Source organism: Rattus norvegicus, chromosome 6 (genome assembly GCF_036323735.1).
Source record: "Rattus norvegicus strain BN/NHsdMcwi chromosome 6, GRCr8, whole genome shotgun sequence".
Taxonomy (NCBI): domain Eukaryota; kingdom Metazoa; phylum Chordata; class Mammalia; order Rodentia; family Muridae; genus Rattus; species Rattus norvegicus.
In genome coordinates this window covers 101,859,956-101,885,535 of record NC_086024.1, presented here as the reverse complement: position 1 = coordinate 101,885,535, position 25,580 = coordinate 101,859,956, and the positions used below count along the sequence as shown (strand labels likewise).

The 25,580-nt window shown below is 38.2% G+C and overlaps 1 protein-coding gene across 4 annotated transcripts in view; it reads right to left on the bottom strand.

Annotated features, from left to right (window-relative positions):
* Fut8 (fucosyltransferase 8) overlaps positions 1-25,580 on the bottom strand; it is a 227,431-nt gene that overhangs the window by 24,249 nt on the left and 177,602 nt on the right. For all 4 annotated transcript variants that reach the window (NM_001002289.2, NM_001412189.1, XM_039112660.2 and 1 more), the window contains one exon: positions 1,283-1,529. In NM_001002289.2, the coding sequence (NP_001002289.2) occupies positions 1,283-1,529 (247 nt within the window). The remainder of the gene's footprint in view (positions 1-1,282; positions 1,530-25,580) is intronic.

Genomic DNA, 25,580 nt, shown 5'->3' with positions numbered 1-25,580 from the left:
AATCATTTTGAAACATTTCACAAATATTTTAATATGGTTTACACGTTGAATAGAACAGGGCAATATGAAAGGCAAGTAAAGGTCTTTGAGAAATACCTTCTCACAGAAAAAGCAAAGGGCATATCAAGAATATATGGGAGCCTGGAAGCAAAATACTCACCAATCCTCCATTAAAAAACAGATTTAAGTTTTAAGGTTTTTGAGACTAAAATCATAACCAGATTCACAGCTTAACATTCTGATGTCTGTTGTTGTTGCTGTTATTATTATTATTATTATTATTATTATTATTATTATTATTATTTTCTTTCAATTTACCCTGTACAGTTACTATAACTTCAGTTTGTCGAATTTAAAGTCATTCAAGGAAATAGACTCATATGAAATTTTCCTACAGTTAAGACAGGCAAGCCTTTAAAAGATAGTGCCTATTTTATGTTCATGAAACCATTACAGCCCTGTGTGTGTGTGTGTGTGTGTGTGTGTGTGTGTGTGTGTGTGTGTGTGTGTGCTTTATCAAATGCAAACAGAAACAGATCTCATTTGTTGTACTGAGGAAAAAACCCACAATGTTATTAAATGAGGGACACAGGCTTATACTGTCCTACAATGGCTAAGTCACTGACTTCCCAGCATTCTCACCACATCTTAGTCTTGCTAAAGGCGAGGGAGGGCTGGGGTACACTGGGGTAACTGTGTCATCTCTGGGCTGTTTTTTTCTTTGCATCCCAGACTGTAGTCCAGATGTGGATTGGATCACAGGAATATCTATTCTTTCCTACATTCTTCTTAATCACTGTTTCTCTCAGGAGATTGGACTTGTTTCCTGTGCTCTGTACAAATGAAGTGGGGCAGAGAGAATTCGCTACTCTGAATTTCAATGAAGTTCAGGGGAGGAATACTATTTAATATTCTGATTTCAGTATGTGCTTCCTTTAGCTCTAACATTTAGAATCGGGGTCAGTAATTACATATAAAGATTAAGAGATGAAGAAAGATGTGGAGTAGGAAATATGAAAATAAAACAAAGGAGCTTCATAAAAACAAAAGGGAGAGAGACAAAGGAAGAGGAGCATCTGAGACAGCAGAAGGGCACACTGAGCCAGTCTGCGGGCTGCCCTATGTGTACAAGGGAGAACAGTCCCCAGATCCTGGAATCTTCGTTCTTTAGTGAAACTGTGACTATTAATTATAAAAAAATCATAGTAAAAGGCAACAACAGCAGTAGTAATATATACTACTGCTATATATTATTGTTTGAGAGGGGAAAATAGATTCTTACCCAATGACTGGATGTTTGAAGCCAAGCTTCTTGGTGGCTTCTTCTATTTCCTTTTCTAGCCAAGGTTGTGGACGAATCAAATATTTGACGAACTGGGACACCCACCACACTGCAGGATCACCATGGACTCTTACGAGTCGATCTGCAAGGTCTTCTGGAACAGCCAGTGGTAAGTAAGGAGGCCGAGGATGGAGGCTGTCTACAATGGGGAGCTCCACCACTTGAATATTTTTGTCATTCACTTCACCTAATGGAACAACAAAACACATTGTGACTACAATACACTTCTCACACATTTGCCATGCAACCAACCTCACTTGGAGTACTGTCACCTTCATAGCAACTCTACGGAAAGATGGTTTTTACTCTATAGTGGAAGCCAGGAAATTTGCTTACAATACTAGAGCAAGAGTGACAGAGCTGAGCATGCCTCTCAAGTGTGGGGCCTTTCTACCAATTCCTACCACCCTGTCACATTATCGCTTCATCCTGCAAGTTAGGACAGTCACCAGCATTTATCAGCCACATGGCTGACAGATACGCTGTTACTAAGTTCATGTTTTCTGTTTGTTTTGTTATTATATAGTAAATGTCCTTGAACTTCTAGCCTGTTATTATAGCAAATGGCCCTTGTATTTCTTTTCTAACAGACACTAAAATAACAAAGAATTACAATTATAAATTAAACCATCTGTATCATTTGTAGAAAAACAATAGACAACTAAAAATATTTTTCTTGGCTAAGTTAGACTTAGTATATATTCAATTATGACAATAATAGAAACTTGTTCCTTACTTATCTCCATAGTCAAGTTCAGAGATTAAGTAATCATTTTCACAGAAGATGATTGCTTTCAAAATTCATCATTACTATTTCTCTCCTACTATATTTATAATGCACTGATAAAAAAAACCCCAATTGATAGTACCCCCAGATTTTATACACTAAAGATTTCTCAGTAGTAAGTAGCAGACAAAAAATACTACACAGAAATAAATTGTACTGAGTTACAATTTTCATAATGGAAAATATTAGAATAAATATACAAAATAATCCCAGTTAAGATGTTGTTATAATCACAGGATAATTAAGGAAACAATATACTTGTAAAAATAAGCCTATAACGTGTATTCATCAATATGAAACAGTTTATTTCTGTGTGTGTATGTATATACATATACACCCATGTATATATATAAAATTTAGAACACAGTTAATAAGGCTAACTGCATAGGTATTTTAAAATCAGTTTAGTACAGTTAAAACTTAAACTTCTGGTAATATTCTATTTCTCTGCTATGCAAAATCATTTCAAGACTTTAAGAATAAGTACCTAAAACATGACATTTGTAGTATGAATGAATGAGTAGTAATAAAAAATTTAACATCAGCACTGCAGTTCATCTAGTACGCCAGCTAAGAAAGCATGGGCGCCTTCTGCAGAGGAGGAACTACAAGAATGTGAGGGAGAAGAATGGGACACATTTTAAATTAAGCTGCACCAGTCTCCCTTAAGGCAAGGGAATCAGAATCAGTGGTGCTTTCTCTGATATGGAAATGATCAGAAGCAAGACACAAATAAAAGAGAAAATAAAGAATGAAAGAGGAAGGGAAAGATGGTTATTTTTAATAATAATAAGAAAGAACAGAGGAAGAAAGCAATTCCTGGTGTTGGGTAGAGTGCATGCTTATAGCCTCAGCACTCAGAAAGTTGAGATAGGGATCCTTAGTTCAAAGCCAGCATGGGCTACAAAGTAAGATGTTTTTAAAAGGCATCACCATTGGGCTCAGTGGAAGAAGAAAGAAAGGGAGAAAATAAAGAAAGCAGCAGCAAACGCTTTCGTACATACCCATAAACATATATACCTACATAAAAGCAGAGAATTAGTAGTGCTATCCTTTGTCACTTCTTTCTAACAAGGTTATTCTAAATGTTCAGTCTACATAGCTCAGATTTCACCAATAAGAACATATTATTCTGATGCCACCGAGTCCTCAATTTCACCATCATTAGCAATACTGACAACCTTCAGAATGCAATGAAAACATCTTCCAGCTAAAGAAGTACAGTTCCATTGCCTCTTTGTTTCTATTTTCATTAACTCATTAGCTTGTTTAAATATTTGTGGAACTATATTCAAATGTTTGAGGAACAGTAAAAATCAAACACCGTAGTAGCCACAATATAAAATCACATGCTTCACCAAGCAAAAAGTACATGATTTCCACTGCAAAATCTCACTTAGATAGGGCCGTTTACAGTGCAAGAGAAATAAAACATCACTTCTATCAAGTGTGCTTTCAAAACTGTCTAGCAAAAGGTCACAAATAAAAGGTATTTCTACTTACCACTAGCAAAGATAAAAACTTTAATTTCTTCAGTCCCCCCGCGCCCCCATTATACACACACACACACACACACACACACACACACACACACACACACACACACACACACTTTATAATACTAAATGAATGTATTTTACAGATGTTAGTCGTAATGATGGATCCCCTGAAATTCAAGCCATGGCACTAAGTTTTAAATGGGTGATGTTGCTGACTAGTAGTTCTGAGCCCAGCTGGTCAAGTTTCTTTTAGGGGGAGATTATAAGAAATGGTTTATTAATTTATGCATTGGGTTTTTAACCATGAGAACTGCTTGTCCCTTATGTCTCTCTGCATTGTATGCAATCTAGCTAAGTATAGGGTGCGTGTAAGTGTTATGTAACTGAACACAAAGGGCTCAGGCAGACATGGGTGTGAGGATTTTGATATCTCCTGCAGCCCAAGGGGACTGACTGTACATTATCATCAACCGTGGTCACCCAGCAGACAGCACTAAAACTTGTTCTTCCAACGTAAGTGAAACTTTGTCCTCTTTCACAACAGCTGCCCTTCCTTCTTCCTTCAGTCCTAGACACCACCTCCTATTGTCTCCATGAGATCAGTTTTTTTTTTTTTTGTAGATCCTACATATACATGAGATCATAAGTATCTTTCTATTTCTGGATTATTTCAATATAAGGATTAATAAGTTCAATAAACTTGTATAAATTAGTAATATTTTTATAAATTATCAACAAACTATTTGAAAAGAAATTAAAAAATTTTATTTGCAATAGCACAAAAATCTTAAAAAACTTAAGAGTAAATTTTAAAAATTATTTTACTCACTTTATATCCCAGTATTAGTTTCCCCTCTCCTCCTAGTACCCCTTCTCCTAGCTCCTTCTCCATCCCCCATTCCCCTCTCCTCTCAGAAGGGGGAGCCTCCCTTACCTCCCCTCCCACCTTCAGCCCCTCACCCCCCCATGTCAGTCACTGCTGGACTTCGGTGCATCCTCTCTCATTGAGTCCACCCAAGGTTACATTTAAATAATGTGATAAAATGTCTAAATACTGAAAAATGATAAAATAATGAAAGAAACTGAGGACACAAATAAATGGAAATATGGCCCATGTACACAGGCTACAAAAATTAATGTTAAAATATTCATAGTACCCATAGTGATTTATAGCAATGTATTCCATATCTCAATTCTAAAGTCATTTTTCAAAGAAATAGAGAAACACAATTTGTATGCAACTATACAAATACCCTAAACAGTCAAAGCAATCTTCAAAGGAAGGGGCAGGAGCTAGGGGCATTGACTTGGATTTTACAATGCATCACAAAGCTTTCACAATCAAACAAAGCACAATGGTGCTGGCAGAAAAACAGGCACAACAACCAGTGAAACTCAAGGCCTCACAACAGTTGATCTAAGTCAATGTACCAAGTACATACACAGGTGTCTCTTCTGTAAATGATATTAAGAAAAATAGATACTAACATGCAGGAAGATGAAAATGGATTCATATATCATATACACAAATGGATTCAAAATGCATAAAGACAAACATAAGATCCGAAACAATAAAGCTGTAAGAAAACAAAACCAAAATCCCCCTAACATACAAACCAAACCAAACCAAACAAACAAAAAACAGGAAAAGCTCCACAACATCGGCTGAGGCAATGATTTCATGAGTCTCAAACAACTTGGTGAAGACACAACTTGAACATTAAGTTGTAAATGTATACAAAAAATTCAAACAGAAGAGTATGAAAAAATTAATATGACTTTTCAAAAGATAGGCAATGGATCTAAGGAGACATTTTTCAAAAGTGTAAATGGACAAGTATATGGGAAACTGTTTGATACCTCTAATCAACAATAAAGTTCAAATCAAAATCATGTTAGGAAGGTTGGCAGCGAAAACACAGAGGATGCTTAATATACATTATCACAGCTGTGGAGAGGGGGCATTTGTGCCCAGTGGAATGTAAATCAGTGGCCACTGTGAAGAAAAACTTAAAACAGAAATTGTCTGAGAACACAGCCTCTGATCAACTTGTCGAAACTTTAGTACTTTGAAGAAAGTATACAGAATTAACCATCGAGCAAAAGAACGTTCTGTATGGTAAATCATACAGTAGTTGGCACTACTACTCATTTGTAGAAATCAGCACCAACTTGTCTGTGCTTTATACAACGGACTGCTCAGTTCCACCTCAACTGACAGCCATCATTACTAGAATGTAGACTGTCTTAATGGTGTACAGGCAACCACACCTATTATGAGTTCTTGACTAAAATGGTTCCATCATGTCCAAAAAACATTGTTTTGTCTGCTCTTTCCAGACCTCTGGGTCTTACAATCTTTTTCTGTATATGATTATTTAGTAAACATAAAAAATAGGTTTCCACATGGCTTTTTCAAACATCCTTACTGTTAATTCCCCCAACTTCACCCCTCAAGAGGGAGTCATTCTTAAGTTATGCATGACTCATAAAACTGAGAATGACCAAGATGTCTTCAAAACCCTTGAGAAAACCATATATATATAGGTGTGTGTGAGTGTGTGACTGGCTCTAATACACAGTGATTAAGAGGAGGAACTTTACAATCACAAACATTGATGTTTAATCTGTTATCACTTCATGTTGTGTTATCTCAAATGATACATATTTAGCCTCATCCTAGTTTCTTTATTTGGAAATTGATACTAGTAATACTATCACATTCATCTGTAAGTTGTGACAGAAATAGTTATTATTATCAATTATTATAAAAATTGTTTTAAGAATGAAATGAGATGCTGCACATAGCACGCTAAACACTAGGGGCTGGAGAGATAGCTTAGTAAGTAAAGTGTTTGGTATGCAATATGAGGACCTAAGTTCAGATCCTCAGCACCAGGTTAAAAAAAAGAAACACAAACACAAAAAAAAAAAAACAAAAAAACCTCTGCACAGCACAGGTCTGTAGTACTGGGGAGGCAAAACCATAAGGATCTCTGAAATTTGTTGGCCAGCTAGTCTAGACGAATCTGCAAGGTCTAAGTTCAATCAAAGACTATCACAAACAAACAAAAACAAACAAACAAGAAAAAAGATGAAGATGAATCAAGGAAGACCTGATATATACCTGTAGGTGGTACATGCAGGTGTACACACATGCACATGTATCCCCTCACACACAGAAACAAGAAAGCTAAACACAATGCCAAATGCAAAGGCATTCTTAAAATATTATTTATCTTGGGGTCAATTCTGCTGAAAAATTCTCAAGAAGCAACTACAGTTTGGTCCAGGAAAGATGACCTGTCAAGATGTAGCCTTTGAAAAATACATGGCAATGCTCTCATTTCAGTGAGTGCTTTATACCCAAGGCATGTCTTATTCATGCCGTTTACTAAGGCAATAAGGCAGTATGCAGCCTTTATCTTTTCCAATAGCTCAACAAATGATCAAGCTAAAGAGTGGGGACTTTGGGCTATTTAAATATTAGGAAATTTGATGTTATTACCCAACCTGACCAAAACTCTGTTCTGCTCAGAAACATCTCGTTGTCTAAGCCAACGATATATTCTGCTCATATTTCAGTAAGGACTTTTTAAAACTCATGTTTATAAAGACTATCTAAGTTTCTGGAATTATATATTTTCTTCAAGAGTATATGCCCATATACAACAGATCAAATTCTTACTAAACTGAGAGTTGACAGAGAAGCCAAGAATGAAAAGAGATCAAGCCTAAACTCTAACAAGCTATGAGATCTCTAATGTAAAGTCATTTTGACTTGAATACAAATATGGCCATTTATAAAAAATAAATAAACCCCCAAAAGTATGAAGTCTATTTTTGGCATTATAGCAACAACATAAATATTTATATCTTTGTTTGATGAGAGACATCCATTCTAATTTAAAATACAGAAGATAAAATATTAACAAGTCAACACCTGAGCTACTTTTCTTTTGTTTTCCACCCACTTTAGGAGATAGAAATCGCTTCTCAAACAAAAATAAGACTGTCATCTGCCGTATGAATTCTACTTTGACAACAACACAAAAGACTATTATTATTGTCAGTATGAAGGCTTCAACCAATTGAGAGAAAAGTTTTAAATCCAATCACATGAAATGCAGTGCAGCGTTGGTGACATTCTAACGACAACATATCGCACCCCAGGAGTGACTGAGCCGCATTCTGATGAGAAACTTGACGCTTTTCCAAGCAACAAAAACACCTTGTAAAGGCAACTGGACTCCAGACCTCAGCATTATTCTGGACGGGAGACTAAAAGAGCAGCCGACAGAGAACATGCCTATTGTGGGGAAGTTTACAGAGTTAGGTGGACAGGACAATGTCAAAAGAAAAAAACCAAGGAGGTTTGACTGACCATGACACTAAACAGAAGGATCACTGTGGCCGTTCTGAATTTCCAAATTAAATTTACTAATTCTAATAGATACCTAGAGAAAGCTATAGCCTCACTGGGTAAAGGCACATGTCGCCAAGTCTGTCTGATGACGAGTTGATTTCTAGGACTCACATCATGGAGGGGAGGCTGTCTTCTACTCACTGTCTTCTGACCTCCCCACTCACGTCACGGCACATGAATAATGAGGATGTGTTGCATTACACTAGACAAATAACAAAATAATAAATGTAATAAAATTTTTTAAAGGATGCTGCCAACAGTCTCTCACGGCTTGTAAGATCTTGTAAGTTCATAGAAATTTAGGGAAAGTTTTGGTTAGTGGTTCTTTTCTTTAGTAAATTAGTAGCTTTCTCCAAACTTAATCCTTCCAGCCCCAAGGATCCCAAAAACCCTAAAGCAGCATCTCTCAGTGGCAGAACAAGAAAATAGAGGAACAGGTAACCTGAGAAGACAAGAATGTGTTTTCATTAAATGTACCAGAGTCCAATTCCAACTTCCCTTCCCTCATACAAAGTCACAACTTATTGCTTTACTATCTGGCATAGCTCCTGATAGTGGGTAGCAACAGGAAAGGGCCCAAAGGACTGACTTATTCTTTGAAAAATCATTGGAAAGGGTGACTAGTGTAAGCAGGCACACAATCGTAAGTTCACTGCGGCACTGTTTGGAAGCTGAAATTCCTTTTGCTGGGAACTTTATAGTGCTTCCATGATCATCACACTTGGGGAACTAGCAATGAGATGTGTCATGATGGATTTAAGTCATTTATATTTTTTATGTGCTAAATTATCTCCTGATTATATTGAATCATTTTGAATTTCAGTCCTAAAGACAGGGTAAAGGCCAATTCTAACACCCTAAGATTCAAGCAATCATAACTAGAGTGGCTGGGGATAATTCCACTGGTAAACACTTGTCTTGCAAGTGTAAAGATATTGAGTTTAATCTTGTAATCCTAGTACTAGGAAGAGGGAAACAGGCAGATTACTGGGGCCGGTTGGCCTGCCAGCCTAACTTATTAGGTGAGTGCCGGTCTATTGACAGACCCTATTCCCCCACGTCCCCTCAAAGTGGACGGCACCTGAGGAATATTTAAGGTTGCTTGTGTTCTAACTGCCACATGCGGACGCGCTCTCCAACACACACACACACACACACACACACACACACACACACACACACACACGCGCGCGTGCGCGCAATTTTAACTAGGTATTCTAAGTACATTATAAGAGAGTAAAATAAAATATATGTTGAGGAAGGAAAAATACCAAATCTAAGCAAGAATTCTGTGGCACAGACCAGAGGATAATTTAACACAGAACTGTGCTTAGTGGCTTAATAAGGGCTGATAAAGTAATCATGCATCTTGGTCTAAAAGCAAAGGTTAGAGCAGAAAACCCTCTAGAAGTATAAGTCCCTCCAGTGTGCAGAGGACCAACAACTCAAGTCATCACGCCTAATGGTCGACTCTGCCATCTAAGACTGTAGAGACATCTGCTCTCCTAGCTCAGCTGCCTCAGCTTCCACTGTGCGACAGGCTGAGATGCTGGGCATGGCTTCAGGTACCAACAACGATGCTATTGCCACTGCTGTTACTGACATGATATGAGCCATCTTACTCTCCCTGAGTTAAGTAATATCTCTAGATGGAGAGCTAACCTCTTACAATTACGCCACAGTTGGATAAATCCTGTGAAGATGTTCCTCTAGAAATCAGCACCTTTTCTGTTTAGCAGGGAAGCGCAGGGATATCCACGCAAGAATGAGAGGTGCTATCACACAAATGCACAAAACCTTAGCTGACGAGAGACTAGGAGACGGAAGATACACATGGCAAATAAGGCAAGCAAGACGTGTCTGGCACTTTGGAGGGCAGGTTTTGGTTTGTCATTGGTTTAAAATGTATAGGACAATTGCAATTACATAACTTGATAATTATATTCTTCATGAAATTTCCAACTAGGCTGAAAAAATGGGGTCCTGTCAGCCCAGCTTATTTTAAAACCTGGGCAAGACGCTTCTTCCTTCTGTGAGCACTGCTTTCCCGTCCTCACAGCTCCCTGCCCCTGGAGATGCTTATCTATCAACAGGCCACAAATCTTAGCTGGCCTGTCTCAGAGCCACGCAACCACACTTCCATTGTCCTCTCAAGTATAAAGAGAAGAGCAGGGACGAGGTCCCACCAGCTCTCTCCAATGCTTTGTTCCTTTTCGATGACATAATCCCTGCTTTGTCGTCTCAGCAACTACCACAGCCTCAGGTCCATACTAAGCACAACACAGGCCTAATGAACAAATGAATAGGCCACAGTTGCTGCAGGAAACCATCACTTTGTTACAAGTGAGTCTACCAGCAGCAGCACAGCCTCAGTGATGGGAAAATGTTGAGGTTTGTGAACACTGTTAGCTTTACCAATTTTCAAGATGCAAACAGTCAATATTATTCAGGGATTGACTTCTACATTTGCCAGTTTGTAGATAACAATTTAATACCTTTGAATACCTAGAAAAGTATAGATAAGCACTTAGAAAAAGCTACCTAGATATCTCTAAATCTTCTCACCACTCACTACTTCAGAAAATAGGAACCCTGCCTTACATCCATCAAGCATGTCATTAATACATGCTACCTACATAGCACATGACGAGAAGAAGTATTATTATTGCTTTAATCAATTTTGTTATGTCACTGTATACTTTCTAGGGAGCTGGATACTTTTTCCTGAAAAAAAAAAACATCATCTTTGAGAGTGATAAATACTGTAGAAAATATAATTTAATTATTAAATGGTATAAAACACTATAATTAATTTTTACATGAAGAACAGAGTCAGAAGAAATTACTCTATTCATGTGTTATTGCTAGAACATTATCATTCAGAATTCTGTGAGTTTCACACTGGGTTTTAACTTGAAGTCCATAATGAAATTCACTTAGAAGAATCTTACTTGGAATATTTCTATGTAGTATAACAGAAAACATAAAAATAAATGAAGCATTTCATTTAAAACTTATTTTCATGTTCTGAAATTTTTTATTACTATTTGTGATCATTTTATCATTATAATAAAACTTACTATATTTTGTTCAGTTCCAGAAAATTTTCATGTACTGTGATAACTCAATTTGCATGTAAGCAGCCTGTGTCCTCCTCAACAGTGTCTGCCTACTGTGGTTTCAGCAAGGCTCACCTATGTGGTGAAAGTGGAAAGTACAACTAAGGCTCGCTAAAGTCTGAGAAATAAGCATGGTGCCTTAGCACACCTGTCCTCCCATATGACCACGTCAACAGGACCGAGGATTGACAAAGAACTAGAACTCAAAGAACAGCCCCCGTTAAGAAGTCTCAAGGCAGGCCTAGGACAACAGATCACTAAAGGAAACTAACACATCTGAGTCCACAGCTAGACTGAACATAAAACATAGCTTGACTTCCAGTCAAATAAACACAAAACCTTATGCTAAAAGCCCATTTCTTTTGGGCTTTTAGCCCTTTTGATACCTGGCTCTCAACAAAATCCCATGCTCAAAGATGTAAGAATAATACAATCTGAGGGACAAAGACACCATCAGAACCTAACTCAGACATGGCAGAGATTTTTGGAGTAATCAGTTTAGGAAATTTAAAATAAGTATGACTAATATCTTAAGACATGTAATAGAAAGTAGACCACACACAAGAGCGGATGAGTAGGATAGCTGTGGATAAAAACTGAAAACTGAAATGAAATGCTAGCAAACAAAAGCACTATAACCAAAATGGCAGAAACTCTGAATGGCCGTAACAGATCAGACAGGATTGGACATGACCCAGCTAGAGTCAGAAAGCTTAAAGACATGACAATGCACCTATAACCCTGGGTGAAAAGGATGCGACAGCATTTCAGAAAATAATCTTGGCATGGTAATACATGCCCGGTACCCCCGCCCTTGGGAGCTTGACAGGAGGACCATGAATATGTATAACCTGCCCAAGAACCATGGAATAATTACAAATAGTGAATAACATGTAATGAAAATGCAAAAGGAGAGAAAAGAAGAGAATATTTGGAATTATAATCCTGAAGATTTTCTAAAGTTAATGACTGATACCCAACTATAAACCCATAAGGATATGAAATCACTAAACAGTACACATTTAAAAAGTGAGATTAATCTAGCTGGACCTAGTGATGAATGCCTTAATTTTTTTTTCTTTTCTTTTATACAGAGTCTCACTATGTAACTCAAACCTTCTCTGTAGATCAGACTGGCTCAGAACTCACAGAGATAGATCCTCTGCTCCTGTCTCTCCAGTGGCAGCACTAAGGAAGGCATGTGCCACTGTAGCCTGGCAGTCCTAGCATTCTGCAGGAGCTCAAAGTCAAGGGCAACCTGGGTTACACAGCCAACCAGCCTGATCTACAAGTAACAACAAAACGTCAAACCAAGCAAACCCGCTACAGTCAGGAATAGTGACACCAAACAACATCCCCCAGAATATCCCATCAAAATGAAAGAAGATCAAAGAAAAGTTTTTTTTAAAAAAATCCAGGACATGGGAAAACTTACTTATAGATGAACAAGGATAAAATGACTTTGGCCTTTAATTCAGAAGCTATTCAATCAAGGCTGAATTTTGAAAGAATAAAACGACTCATTTAGAATTCTGTATAGCGATGAATATGGTGACATATAACTATAACCCTAGGGATTAGGAGGCTGAACCTGGAGGGTAAATCTGTCAGGGCTGAGTGAGACAGGGAAAGGAGATGAGGTGGAGGTAAAGAAAGGAGAGAGAGGAGGGAGGAAGGAAAAGAAAGGAGGGGAAAGAGGCAGAGAGAGTGGGCATTAAGGGGAAGGTGAGGGGGAAAGGAGGGAAAGACAGAGACAGCAATGAAAGTTTCCTTCACAAGCTAAAAAGATAGACAGAGCTGTGCCTGTGAAAGCAACAATATAGTGGCATAAACAAGACCTGCATGATAATAGCACTAGCTGACACATCAACATGGATGAAGGAAATCCCACAAACAACAAGCTCCAACCCCCGCCAGAGGAGAGCTACCGCCAACGAATGGCTGCTGAGAAGGGGAGAATCACTTTCCAGCCCAAAGCACACATGTACATGTGTGTGTGCATGCGTGTGCATGTGTAATATTTTTGTGTGATCACTAAATTGATTCAAAAAGTTGTATTTATATATACATATGTATGCAAATGTGTTTGTAACAATAATCAAAGATGAAGTCATGAATTTAAGGTGGGACCGACATTGAAGAAGTGAGGAGGGGATGGAAATCATGAAAATACATGAAAGTCTCAAAAAATTAATTAAAAAATAATTTCAGAAAAATTATTGCTAGCTTATAAGAGGAGGGAAAAAAGGTAGATAATCCCAAATATGTACAGTAGAGTATTCCAGGCTTCCCCAAACTCTCTGTGTAACTGCAAATGACCTTGAATTTCTGATCCTCCTGTTTCTATGTTCCTTGTCTCTGGAATTATAAGTATGTGCCACCTTGGCAGGTTTATACAATGTCAAGGATCAAACCTAAAACTCAGTGCTTCATGAATGCTAGGCAAGCACCCTACCTGCTGATCTATACACCCCTACTCTTTCCAATTAATTTGTCAGAGAGTGCAATGGATTAGAACAATGTTACGATGGTTGGGAGAAAAAAAAACTCAGAATACTCTGATTATAAAGTTGTAGTGATAGCCAGGAGAGAATATATATTTAAAAGTGGACCTAGATTAGTTACAAACCTGTATTACAAACTCCGGACCAATTGCTAGGAAGGGTTTTAACTGATAAGCTAAGGCAAGAGAAAAAAATGTAATCTTTATACAACAAGGCAGAAAAATAGATAAATTTAATAGCAGACAAAGAACAAGGCAACAAATAAATACATAGTATAGACTCTCTTATTCAACTCTATGGATTCGGCTTGCCATAACTGTAGCCATCTTGACTTACAACTGTTCTGCTTGCCCTTGAGGGGTTCTGATCCATTTTCTATGCATAACTCCTCAGCACATTAGCCAAGGACAAAACAAACCATAACAGAGGAGCATGTGGACCCTGTTTAGACCCTAGAACCACCGGGAAGGTGCTTTACTCTGATACTAGCTTTTGATACAACAGGTATATTCTGGCTTGGATTAAGTCACACCCCTATTTTTCTGATTAAAATCATGAAGATACATGGAATCCTGCTACCATTCAGGGCCATGCTTCTGTCAGCTCCCAATAAGTGACCCTGCAACTTGACTCTGTCTTCTTTCCATCCCCACTCTCATGGTATCGGAGGCTGCTTCTCATCTGTTGAGACTAAGCTGTTTTAGAAGACCACATATGTCAACCATCACTTTAAGTGTCATTAGTTTAAAATATACCAACATAAATGGCAGAGATTATGCAAGTTTTTACTTTCTTCTGTCAGGGAGTAGGGAGCAAAACTCAACTGCAGATTGTTTCCAAGAAACTGATTCTAAATATGAAGACATATTGGTTAAAAGTAAAGTGATGGACTACCCTGAAATCATGTTAAATTTAATTTAAAGAAAACTAAATTTCTATGTCTATGAATTTCAGACAAAATCAATTTCAAAACAAGGAAAATAATAAGCAATAAAACGATATGAGAAACAGTAAAATGAGAATGTTGACTCCCAAGAAGACATACTTTTTTTAAAACCTATATCCCAGAATATTTGAGTTACAAACTAAAAACATATTCATTATTATACTTGCAGACTTTGATGCCTGTATCACTGAAAGAACCATCAGGCAGAAGAGCATGAGTAAAGATTAAGTAGAACTGAGTTAATCTCTCCAGGATACTTTACCCAGAACCACAGAAGACACAGTCTAAGTTTATAGGAGGGCATTTCATCAAAAAAGACCATGCTTTGATTGGTAGAACACATTTTAACAAAATTAAAAGAATCATATTAAATATGATTTCAGACCACAATACAATTAGACTAAAAATCAACAGAAAGACAGTGAGAATCTCTCATGTTATTTATAACATAGGATGAATGAAGTCTCAAGATATTAAAACAGTATTTTAGCCAAAACTTCAAAATGTGGAGCACAGCAAAAGCAACACTGAAAGGGAAACTCACAGCAATCAACACAAGTCAACAAAGAAGACACAGAGCCAAAGGCAAAGCTCTAAACTTCTACCCTGCTGAACACAGCCAACCCCAGGGTTAAAGTCTGGAACGTCCTCGGGTGTTAAACCTTCGGTCCCCCGTTAGTGCCGCCATTGGGGGGCAGAGGCATTGGAGAAAAGATGCTGTTGCAGGAATGCTTTCCAAGGGTATCCTGGGGCTCAGGTGCGTCCCCTCTCTCTCTTTGTTCCTAGCTACCATTAGGTAAGCAGTTTCACCCCCTCATGTTCCCCACCGTGTTTAGCCTCACCACAGGCCCATAAACAATACAGATGAGCCACCAAGGGCTGAAATCGCTGAAGCCATGATCAAAATAAGTCTTCTGTTAATTGTTTTTCTCAGGTATTTTGTCATGGCTATGGAAAGCCAGCACACAAAGTAAGAAGTCATCAATGAAGTTGAATATAGGCTGCCAACAGAAAACAATGACAATATATAATATCTAAAATTTAAACATTTTTGACAAAAATTATCAAAAGCTGTGAAGGGTATAAATGATTCAAAGTCCCTTTAATTGCTCTTGGGAATGTAAAACGGGACAGCCACAAGAATGTGCAGATCTTCCTCTCTATCCTAAAATTCTACTGAAGTCTTAAGTGTGATGGTATTTGAATGTGAGGCTTTGGAGAGAGAAAGATGTTTAGATAAGGCTGTGAATGCATGGTCCTGCTGCGGTTCTGATCTGATAGATAAGGCTGTGAATGCATGGTCCTGCTGTGGTTCTGATCTGAAATTGTACAAATTCATGTGTCTGAATACGCAGTGGCCAGTTGGTAATATTACTTGCTATTTTGGAATATTTACATGGTAGGCCTGGCAGGCCTGGCAGGTGTGGCACAATGGCTCCATTAGAGAGAAACCATGGGCTTGTTACAGGGCAATAAAATCAGTACCACTCACCATCATCAACCTTAGTGGTCCCCTAACCAAATTTTGTTCCTTCTTCCATGATAATAAGCTTTGCTGTTCTGGATTCGTTAGCTCCAGATCAGGGCGTAGGGTGCTCCTACATGAAGAAATAGCTCCTACCAGGAAGCACGGCAATTATGTTGAACGGAGAGACAGGATTTATTCCTGGCCGCTTTGGGATTCTTACACCAGAAAAAGTGACTGTGAGGCTGGGAGAAAAGATATGCCCTGAATATGGGCAGAACCTTCCAAGGCTGGCAGGCCAAATCAGTGTGCACAACCTGGGCTATCAATGCATTTCTAGGGAGCTTCCAGGCCTTCAACCTCAGAATGAGGCTGCTGCAACATCCAGCTTCCTAAACTAAGCAGTCACTCTGTTCTCTGCCTCTTTAAAGTATAAGCTACCATAATTAGATTATCCAGCTGCTACCATGGAAAGCCAATCCAATAGGTCCCACTGTTTAAACAGACACACACTAACTCAATATTTTCTATTCTTCTAAAGAACTATGATTAATATAGGTTCATAATAGGTTACTGATTTTATAAACTAAAAACCACCAGAACTCCCATTCTCTGTAAGGGAGCAATGCAATGTGAAAGCAAGGAAGCGACTCCAAGCTGGGGAAAGGATCATCTCCATGAAATGGAACTGTGGGACCTTAAGCCTCACCTACACCTTCCAGTTTCTAGAACTGTCTCGGTTAAACCACACAGTTCATAGTATTTTGTTATAATACCTTGTATTGACAATGAAAGCCACTTTGGAAGAGAGGCTTGTAGCTTCTTACAAAGCTGAAGAAAGTCTTAACATGTGATCTAGTAATCTTATTTCTGAGTACCTACTCAGAATGAGTACAAGTACTCAAATGAGGTAAAAACGATACCTATGTAAGTTCTGCACACAAATATTTATACTTGCTTTATTCAAAATTGTAAAAAATTGGAAGCAACTAAAATGTTCTTCAATAGATAATCGGATAAACAAGTAGAATACAATATAATACAACTCAGTAATAAAAAGAAATAAGCTTGTCAAGTCACAAAAAGATGTGCAGGAACTCTAATGAAAAGGGGAGTAGGCATAAAAGAGCATGTAATGTATATTCCAACTATATAACATTGTAGGAAAAGGAAATTATGGAAACTAAAACAACAAACGTGGTTGTTTTGGTTTCCTCAGTGGCTGTGGCTTAGGGAAAGAGTCTATTTCAGCTTACAGGTTACAGTCTGTCATTGAGAGAAGCCGGGACAGGAGTGCAAAGCAGGAACCACTGGCCAATGCTGCTTGCTACCCCCATCTCTAGTGCTCTCAGACTCATGCTCAGCTACGTTTTGTTTATATAGCACAACCACCCGCATCAGGATAGTGACACCCACAGTGGGCTGAGCCATCTCACATCAATCAACAATCAAGACAATCCCTCACACACACGGCCACGGACCAATCTGCTTTAGAAAATTACTCAGTTGAGATTCTGTCCTCAAGTAAGTCTGAATTGGGTTCACTTGACAGCTAAGGCTAACTAAGACAATGGTTGACGAGACTTGGGAGAGGAAGAGAAGGATGAACAGGGAGAAGGCAGTGAATGGACTCTGCAAAATTATGTACAGTGGAAGCCTGCTGTTATACAGTTGACAAAAGCAGAATTATAGAACAGAAACCATGAATACTCTACACATGGATTTCAGTTCTCTGTATTTATTTATTTAGTCAGAATTTCTCTGTGTTGAACCAGGCAGGCCTTAAACTCAGAGATCCACCTGCCTCTGTATCCTGGGTTCTGGGATTAGAGACACGTGCCACATGCCCAACCAGTCCTCTCATCTTAACACATGTATCAGAGCAATGCTAATATTTACAGTAGGGTAGAGCTGGCTGTGTAAGATACCGGAGATACAGGCTGTACTATTTACTTTCTGTCCAGTTTTTATAGGTACTTACTCTAAGAAATGTCTACTAATTTAAAATACACCAAAATGGCTAAAAGGAACACATATTTATATATTTAGTATTTTTATTTTTTCTTTAATATTTTATGTACTTTCTTGTTTTTTTTTCAATCAACATTCATTGCTTTTAATTTTACATTTTTACCTAAAAATAGTATGGTCAAATAAAATGAATACATTTTATAACCAGACCTACAGCATAACCCAGAAGAAATTAAATCCAGGAAATTTTGGTCTCTCTCAGATATTTTAAATAATATTCATCCCAGGTTTGAAGAGATGTGCTGAGTCAGATTTCAGGTGAAATGTGTGATTTTACACTTGTAGCTAGTTCATAGGCAAGGGAAACCAGGCTAGAAGATCTAACAATGACTTCCGGAACAAAAAAACTTCCTTACTTTATGGATTTTAGAGGGGAGGGTTGTTGGGCCTTCAAGAGGAGGGAGGAGTTTGTGAGTTGAGAGAGAAGCTGTCTCTAAGAGTCTACAGATTGGTAGAGTTACTAAACAGAACATGGGTTGCTTACCCCCTACCAGAGCAGCCTCTGAGATGAAACAACTTTGTTCAGTCAACACAATCTCTAATCTTCCTTTTCCTGTTCTCTAATAATTAAAAACAATGCACTTCCCCTTAGGGCTGTTTTTGGAAAGGATCTTTAAAGACTTCCTAGTAGCTATTAAATGTTATCAAAGACAGGATTTCCCCCTTTGATTAGATGAGGCTAGGGAGAGAAAGAACTCTAGCCAACTAATAAAAGACACACTTATCTCACATTAGAAATACAAAGGTTACCTGAGATTTCTCAACCTGGAAAGAAATTTTTTCTGTTTCAATGAATTTAATTTCTCCTTCGAAGTAGCTTTTTTTTTTTTAAATTTTGTAAGCACACAGTTTCTAATCAGTATTGAAATAAAGGCTGTATAAATGCAGTTTTGTCAGAGTCCTCTCATAAAACTGTCCTAAAGCAGCCTTACTTTCTCTTTGTTAACTAATGAACTTTTAAAATTAAAAACAAAAACTTGATAACCAACACCCTCTAGTTATATTTGATAATGTTTTCATTCAGCAAAAGTCAAGCATTATTCAGGTTGTCCTCAAAAATAAAATAAAATAAAATAAACTATTAAAAGTAATTTTTATTAATAATGGAGTTGATGCTACAATATTGGCCCAACCAGCTCCATTATAATGCATTTGTTTTTGTTGTTATTCCAATATTATGCTCATATTGAACACATCATTTTTAAAAGATAGATCAAGAACCAGTATCATAGGCTAGAGTTCAAATTTTTAAAGTGAGCTTTGTGTTAGAGGATAGTATATGAATGCATTTCAAAAATGTAACCCCCAAAGGCACCAAGTGTCAGGTCCCCCAAAAACCTGGGACAAGGCTCACTCAGTGCCTGTGGCTCCTCCCAGCATTTCTCTCCCCACCTCCTACCCTAGACCTCTCCAGTCCAAGGCATGGGCTTCCCTTTCTTTCCCTACAAGCCTGCCGCGAGCTCCCCTGGTCTTCAGATCCTCTCCTAGTCACTTGCCCCTTCTCTCTTCTACTCCTCTCTCACTCTCCCCAGCCCTCTCCTCTCATGGCCTGGTCCAGTGTGGAGCCTTCTAGATGCCTCTGGCCACATTCTACCTCGTATCTGCAACAAAACTCTTCTCCTCAGTCATACCTAGGAGTGGTCATGGCCTCACTTTCAATCACCAGGGGCAAACAGCATGTAACAGCTGGAGATGCTAAATAAAGCATTTGCCAAGAGGGGGCAAGCTTACTGTGGAGCACCCTTTGACAAAACCGCAAAGGCTCTATTCTCCAGGTGCTTTTGTCCACATACTAGGCTCTGGCCTCTGCTCATCAGTTTGGTATCCTGGGGTTAAGCAACGATAGCGATAGAAATGAACCAACCAAAACAAAGACAAATAACTTTTTGAATATTTATCAGGTTTAAATTATATAGAATTATATTACTTTTAATTAATCCAGGGGAGATTTGACCATATTGTTCCTAGTGTTCTATGTAATGACTACGGAGAAAAAGAAAATTCTCCCACTTGGTTGACAGAGAAAACTGTCCAAATCTCTTCATTAAATTGGGATGCTCTGTGGCAGACGGTGAAAATATGTTGTCTCACAATTCTACTGACAGGAGACTAAAAAATGACAAGTTAAGAAAAACTGCCGGAGCTGTTCCCTTCTACTTCTTTCTGTAGAAGCTCAACTACAGAAAGGAGCAATGATAGGTGTAAAAGCAACAGTCTGGAAAAAGACTTGAACAGCCTTTCTGTGTCTTTTACTCATGAACCTTAATACAAAATAATAACTGAGAAGTTGAACTAATTAAACACATAACTTGGTAACAGCACACTGTTATTTTAGTAAAAAACAAAACAAAAACAAAACAACCTACCACTTTAAAATGATAATTTATTCTTAACAGCAGACAATTTTTATCAAACTATAGCTCTATGAAACCACTTTTGTTTAGTGTGTTTGAGAAATAACATGACTAGACAGAGGTTGCAGGCTAGATTTTAATCACAACTCAAAAAGGTGGCATTCAAATATTCCTAGAATGATTCTTTTCATGCATTTCTTTAATCACCTCAGCATGTCTTTAAAACCTGGGGAGAATGCATTTCAACAACACAGAACAGTAATGCTGTCTTTAAAACATGCTAAGGCAAATGCATTAGTTTATATACAATTTATATACTGTTTTTATATTCTTTCACATATAATTTAGCTACTAAAACAGGAGAATAGGTACTAATAACTAGTTATGGGCAATTACACTCTCTATAGTAAAAATATTCATCTTTTGTGAAACATAACTGAAAATGCTATCAAATATACATTTGAATATATAATCAATGTTAAACAAAATATTTGCTCCAACACAAAACACAGAAACAAAATTTGCAATTTATCACTAATGCATATTCTATTCAGACTACAAGAAAATGTTCAAAGAATAGATTTCACTTAATAAGAAGCATTTAATTTAAAATATATATCCCCAGGAGAATAAGGAAAAGTGATCTGCTCCCACATACATTAATTAGTTCAATAATTATATATTAATATTAATGATATTCAGAAAATGAAAATGCTTACAGCTATTACCAGGCTTTTAAAAGTGTTGTACACATAGACATAACATTTATAACTCACACAATAGATGTCAATCTGAACAAACTACAAGATTAGTTAATCTTTTGCCCTGCCTACTTTTATGTTTGATGTTTGGAATATTTTCTAGTTAATGTAGCATAATTTATCCTTTTATCACCTTGAGAACAAAATAATACTTCAAAATACAAACACTTGATTACCTATTAACTATCATACCCTAAACTGCATAAAAGAAAGATATCTAGTAATATAACTGGTTTCTGTATGTGCTAGGCACTGAACTAGAGCCTTACACAAGTCAAACAGGGGTACACTCTGCCACAGGCCTATATACCTCAGGTTCCTTCTAGTGGAACATAACACTTGACCTACGTGCTAATCTGGGGAAGTAGAATTTTTGAGTTGACATTCATTATACCTTAGACAATGCTTATGATCAGGGCACTGAGTAATAAAAGTGCCAATGTGTCATTTCCTCAATTCAATTAAGAAAAAAAGAGAACCCCTAACAAGCAGTGCTGCACTAACTTGACTACTTTTGCCAATGTCTACCAGAAGCAAGACTGCACTGTTTGCCACAATTACTGCACATGCTGAATGACCATTAACAAGAACACAAAATTGTAACAGTGTAAATGGTAGTTAAGAATGAATACAAAATTCAAGGTTTGTTTAATGAAAGCACCACATGAATACACCTTTAAAACACTTGTGTGGAAAGTGGAGCAAATGTTTTAGAAGTAACCAACCACGTTTTTGATTGGATTTAAGGCTCTTTCCAGGAGATGGAAAGCAAACATGGCATTGCTAAAGTGGCCTGGCAGCTGAGACTAAGTATGTTACGGACCAAGGGAATACCTACTACTACTATTCTACTAAAAGGACAGCCATAAAATGACATTGATGTCAACTATTATCAGTGAAGTTTCTTCTTGAAATAGATGAAAATTAACACAGACTCACAACTGAACAATGTGCAGAGAGAGAGAGGCTGCACGTAACCCTATGTGGGATGTCTTTACCAACTCCTCCCCTCAAGGCTCAGGGATCTATACAGAAGAGAAGGTGAGAAGCTTATGAAGAGCCAGACATGGTGGGCAACTCTAAGGAAACAACACCTTCCCGGCACAGTAGGACTGACGCATGAGTTCACAGAGCCTGTGACAGTGCACGTTAGACCCACATAGGTTCAAATGAGAGAAACCCAGCACTGAGAAGAGAATGTGGGACGAACAGTCCTACCCCTAACCAAGAAGCAATGTGACATTGATACCTGTCAGGAAACAGAAAATCAGTTTTCTTCAATGGAGTATCATGGGTATATCAAACATATTCTGGTAGGTACCGTGCTCAGAAGTAGCTGGCCAATACAAAATGGATTCTAGGATTATTTTGTATGCATGATTTAGTTTTGTTTTGGGTTCATTTATTTTATTTGTTTGTATTTACTCTTACTGATTTTTAAAAAAAAGTTTGTTTTGATTTTTTTTCTTTTCCTTTTTTTTAGAGATAGAGAACTAGAACATGGAGTTGGGTGGGTAGAAAGGTGTGAACAATCTGGGAGAAGCTCGGAGATAGCAAAGAATAAGTTCAAAACACATTGAATGAAATTTTTTAAAAGAAAAAAAATCATTTAAATCCAAGTATCTCCTATCAGAGCTGTTGCAAAGTACAATAAAATTATCTATCAAAACTGAGTCTTCATTCATATCTGACTAAAGTCTAACATGAGAAGCAGATGGCTTACATCTCCCTTCTATGTAATTCAGCAAATTAGGGGCTTAAGAAAAAAAATAATTCCCAGTTCTGATATTTTGAAACTCTCTTCTAAGCGAGATGTGATAGGCACCTGGCCATTTTATCATTATCTGTCAGGCACTCCATGTGTGTAGGATTCCATCCCTAAGATTTCTAGCCATTTAAACAACTCTGCCAAAAACAGCTTTAAAATGCCAATTCTTTCTGACTTTTACATCTAGAATGGGTATACTCTCTCCCATCCTTTGAGTCTTGCTTATGACTCTACACTACCATTGACAACCCTCATGAGATAGACTTTTTAAACATTTGAGCTTCTTTCCTGTACAGACTGGGAGTTTTCCAAGTATAAGAAGTTCAATTATTAATTTTTTTTTCTGCAGAGGGAAAAGTAGCAAATATTTGATGCCTATAGACTGTGTATGTCCCTTCTGTTGCTGTTTAAAACAACCTTTTAAAAAAGGGAGCAGGCTGGAGACAGGAAAAACATTGCTTGCTGATTTTTGGTTCATTAAATATCAGGTTTTAAAGGACACCACAAAAAACCTACAGAATCAAATAACCTGGGCCAATAAGGGCTTCCAAAGTCAGAGCGCTAACCAGGGAGCATGCGTGGGACTGACCTAGGTCCTCTGCACATAAGTAACAATTGTACAGTTTGGTCCTCGTGTGAGACTCCCAACAGTGGAAACAGAGGCTGTCTCTGACTGGGGTCTGACTTGGGGACCCCTCCTCCTCCTGGACTGCTCTATCTAGCCTTAACAGGAAACCATGGGCCTAGCCCTACTGTAACTTGATATGCCAAGACTGGCTGATACCCATGGGAGGCCTCAGCTTTTCTGAAGAAATGGGAGGAAGAGTGGATTTGGGGAGGGGTGGGGACTGGGAGGAGAGCACAGAGAGGAAACTGATCAGGATGTAAAGTGAATAGATAAATAATTTTTAAAAATACAAATTGAAAAATAAAAGATCAGGTTTTGAAGGTAGACTGGGCTTCCTTGCACCTCTGGCAAGTCACTTAATTTTATGAAATACAAGCAGTCCAGGTTATTGTGTGCATTAAATGGGATGAAATATGTAGAGTTCTTGGCAACCTAGCTAGCACAGATCACGAGATCTAATTACAGATCTCCACGGCACACAAGCTGAAAAGCATCTAACGTCCATAGTTGAAGATATTTACATTATTTGGGATGGGGTTTGTTAGACTGCCCAAGCAGGCCTTGACTTCATAGTTCTCCTGCCTCGGCCTCTCTAAAATCAACTGGAAAAAAGCTAGGATGCTTAAGAGATTTGGTGAAAATCAGATATACCTTAGGTACAGCATCTTCCGCTGTCTTATATAACCAACTACCTCTGAGCTTTGCCCTTGGATGTCTGATCTGCGCCCCACATTCCAGGCACCCAAAGAAGCCTGTCATCAATCTGGTGACTTCTCTCTTATAGGAAGCCCAATCTGGTTTTAAGGGTGATCCTTCCTTACACAGTGAATTGGAAAGTAAGTGTCAAACTTTCTACACTGGTATTCAGTCCTCCCTAAAGGTTCAGTTTTCTTGTGAAGACATCTAGACATGAGATGTTTTTATGGAAAGGTTTTAAGCTATGAATTAAACTTATTTCCCTTCTTCTCTCCTCCCCCGCAGGGTCTATCTATGCTGCCCAGGCCAGCCTAGAACATGTGATCCTAAATCCTTCTGCACAGTTCATCCCAGTGTCGCACTTGGCATTTCTTTTTCTTTTTTTTTTTTAATTAACTTGAGTGTTTCTTATTTACATTTCGAGTGTTATTCCCTTTCCCGGTTTCCGGGCAAACATCCCCCTAATCCCTCCCCCTCCCCTTCTTTATGGGTGTTCCCCTCCCCACCCTCCCCCCCCCCATTGCCGCTCTCCCCCCAACAATCTAGTTCACTGGGGGTTCAGTCTTAACAGGACCAAGGGCTTCCCCTTCCACTGGTGATCTTACTAGAATATTCATTGCTACCTATGAGGTCAGAGTCCAGGGTCAGTCCATGTATAGTCTTTGGGTAGTGGCTTAGTCCCTGGAAGCTCTGGTTGCTTGGTATTGTTGTTCATAAGGGGTCTCGAGCTCCTTCAAGCTCTTCCAGTTCTTTCTCTGATTCCTTCAACGGGGGTCCCGTTCTCAGTTCAGTGGTTTGCTGCTGGCATTCGCCTCTGTATTTGCTGTATTCTGGCTGTGTCTCTCAGGAGAGATCTACATCCGGCTCCTGTCGGCATGCACTTCTTTGCTTCATCCATCTTGTCTAATTGGATGGCTGTATATGTATGGGCCACATGTGGGGCAGGCTCTGAATGGGTGTTCCTTCTGTGTCTGTTTTAATCTTTGCCTCTCTATTCCCTGCCAAGGGTATTCTTGTTCCCCCTTTTAAAGAAGGAGTGAAGCATTCACATTTTGATCATCCATCTTGAGTTTCATTTGTTCTAGGCATCTAGGGTAATTCAAGCATTTGGGTTAATAGCCACTTATCAATGAGTGCACACCATGTGTGTTTTTCTGTGATTGGGTTACCTCACTCAGGATGATATTTTCCAGTTCCAACCATTTGCCTATGAATTTCATAAAGTCATTGTTTTTGATAGCTGAGTAATATTCC